Below are 2,483 nucleotides of genomic sequence, written 5' to 3'. Positions count from 1 at the left end.
TGTGGATGGGGGTGGGCGGAGGGAGCCCAGCTGGGTGGGAGCAGGGGGTCTCCCATGCATGCCCAGCTGGCCCTTCAGCCCCGAGCCGGGTCCCTGCCTGCGGAGCGGAGCGGGCAGGACGCCAGCGCTGGCGCGTGCCCCTTGACATCTCCTTTCCAGCTCTCCCTCTCGCTGCCCCTTGCCAGGCGTGTGCCACAGCTGTGGTTTCATCTCCACCACGCGGGACATCCTCTACAGCCACCTTGTCACCAACCACATGATCTGCCAGCCGGGCTCCAAGGGCGAGGTGTATTCCCCGGGGCCGGGGCTCCCTGCCGCCAAGCCCCTCGCACCTGGTGAGTTGCCCGTGGCCCCAGCGGTCCCTGGCATGGACCCCTCTTCCAAGAAGGCAGCAGCTGCCCAGCGGGGGGGCATGCATCGGGCACCTTCATGCCTGACGCTCCGCATGGGGGTGGACAGGATCCTGCGTGCAGCTGCTCCAGTGCTGGGGCATGGAGAGGCGGTGGATCTCCGGACTATACGGACCCCAGGCAGGCAGCCAGCACGGGACAGGAGGGGGGGTCCCCTGCATCGCTAACCCCATACCCTCCACCCACAGGTCTGAGCCAGCCGGGTGCCACCCCCGCCCTGAAGTGCAGCCTATGCGGGTTTGTGGCGGACGGCTTGGTTGGGCTGCAGCAGCACGTGGCACGGCATGGCCCGCTGCCCGCTGGCCTGGGGGGCGCCGAGCCCAGAGCCACCCAGCCCCCGCCATGCCCGGATTCCCCGGCCCGCGCCGCAGCCGACGAGACCCCCAACGGCGAGGCCCGGACTCCCCATGGGGAGGGCACCTCTTCCTCCTCCTCCTGCTCCTCGACTTCGAGCGAGGCCGTGCCCCCCGTCAGGGTCAAGGAGGAGCCACTGGACAGCCCCGAGGGCGCCAAGGGGGATGCCAGCCCAGGGATGGATCCAGATGCCTCGTCCCGGGCATCTTCCCCACGCAGCCTGCCCTCGGCCAAGGTGAAGTCGGAGCTGGCCAGCCCCACTCCCGGGTCCAGCCCGGTGCCCAGCGAGCCGGCAGCGGGCGGCACGGTCTTCCTGCCCCAGTACGTCTTTGGCCACGAGGCAGCCGTGGTGCCGCAGGCCTCGGAGATCCTGGCCAAGATGTCGGAGCTGGTGCACAGCCGGCTGAAGCAGGGGCAGGGTGCGGCCGGACCGGCCGGCCTCTTCCCTGGTGCGCCGGTGCCCAAAGGCGCCACCTGCTTCGAGTGCGAGATCACCTTCAACAACATCAACAACTACTATGTCCACAAGCGCCTCTACTGCTCCAGCCGCCACCTGGCCGAGGACAGCCCCCCCGGTGCCCGCAAGCCCAAGGCCCCGCCACCGCCTGCCCCCAAGGGCCCTGCCCTGCTCTCGCCCCCGCCGCCTGACAGCCTGCCCGCACCGGAGGGGGACGCCGAGCGGAGCGCCACACCACCCGTGCCCGCCCCAGAGGCGAAGGTGGAGGAAGGGAGCGGTGGCAGTGCCAAAGCCGGGGGCTCGCCCGAGGCAGACGGGGCTGGGCGGGCGAGCGAGGGCAGCCCGAGCCCCAGCAGCTCGGTGGACGAGGCAGAGGAGGACCCTAGCCGGACGCTGTGCGAGGCCTGCAACATCCGCTTCAGCCGCCACGAGACCTACGTGGTGCACAAGCGCTTCTACTGCGCCTCGCGCCACGACCCGCCGCTGCGCCGGCCCAGCACGGCCAAGGGGCCCTTCCTGCCCCAGCCTGTCCGCACCCGCAAGCGCCGCAAGCTCTACGAGATCCACGGCGCCCCCAGCCCTGCCCACAGCCTGCCCGAGCTGCCCCCCACCGAGCCGCCGGCGGGGGTCGCACTGCCGCCCGCGCTCCTCGCTGCCAAGGCGCCATCACCCAGCTCCAGCCCGGATGCCGAGGGCCCCATCGACCTGAGCAAGAAGCCCCGGCGGCAGGGCGAGATGCTACCCGCCTCACTGCTGCCCCTGGCCGACTACCACGAGTGCACGGCATGCCGCATCAGCTTCCACAGCCTGGACGGCTACCTGGCGCACAAGAAGTACTACTGCCCCGCCACGCCGCTGCAAGCCGGGGCCCTGGAGCAGCTGCAGAAGATGAAGGGCGCCGCGCCAGCCCTGCTCCAAGCCCGCAGCAGCCCCGACCTGCCGCCCGAGGAGCCCGAGGGCGTGCGCGTCAAGCTGGAGAAGGCTGCGCCGAGCCCCAGCGCCAAGCCCCTGGCCCTGCCGGCTGCCTACCCCGGCTTGGACTCGCTGCAACGCTACGCCGGTGCCAAGGCCGTGCCCCTGCCCGGCGCCAAGGGGCCCCTGTCCGTCTGCCCCTACTGCCCACTCAACGGGGCTGTCAAGGGGGATCTCGTCGAGCACTTCCGCAGCGCCCACGGGCTCTTCGTGGCCAAGTCGGTGGCCGGCCACGGGCCGCCCGAGGCTGCGCTGCAAGCAGGCGCCAGGACGCCGGGTGGCTGCGCCCC

General features: G+C 71.8%; 1 protein-coding gene across 1 annotated transcript in view; it reads left to right on the top strand.

The window, feature by feature from the left end:
* ZFPM1 (zinc finger protein, FOG family member 1) overlaps nucleotides 1–2,483 on the top strand; it is an 89,937-nt gene that overhangs the window by 86,468 nt on the left and 986 nt on the right. Inside the window, exons 9-10 of the mRNA XM_019505259.1 lie at nucleotides 174–335; nucleotides 599–2,478. Of these exons, the coding sequence (XP_019360804.1) occupies nucleotides 174–335; nucleotides 599–2,478 (2,042 nt within the window). The remainder of the gene's footprint in view (nucleotides 1–173; nucleotides 336–598; nucleotides 2,479–2,483) is intronic.

The sequence above is a fragment of the Gavialis gangeticus genome, unplaced genomic scaffold (genome assembly GCF_001723915.1).
Source record: "Gavialis gangeticus isolate Ggan-Ray unplaced genomic scaffold, GavGan_comp1, whole genome shotgun sequence".
Taxonomy (NCBI): Eukaryota; Metazoa; Chordata; order Crocodylia; family Gavialidae; genus Gavialis; species Gavialis gangeticus.
Note: the sequence above shows the minus strand (reverse complement) of the source record. Positions and strands in the feature narration are given on the sequence as shown.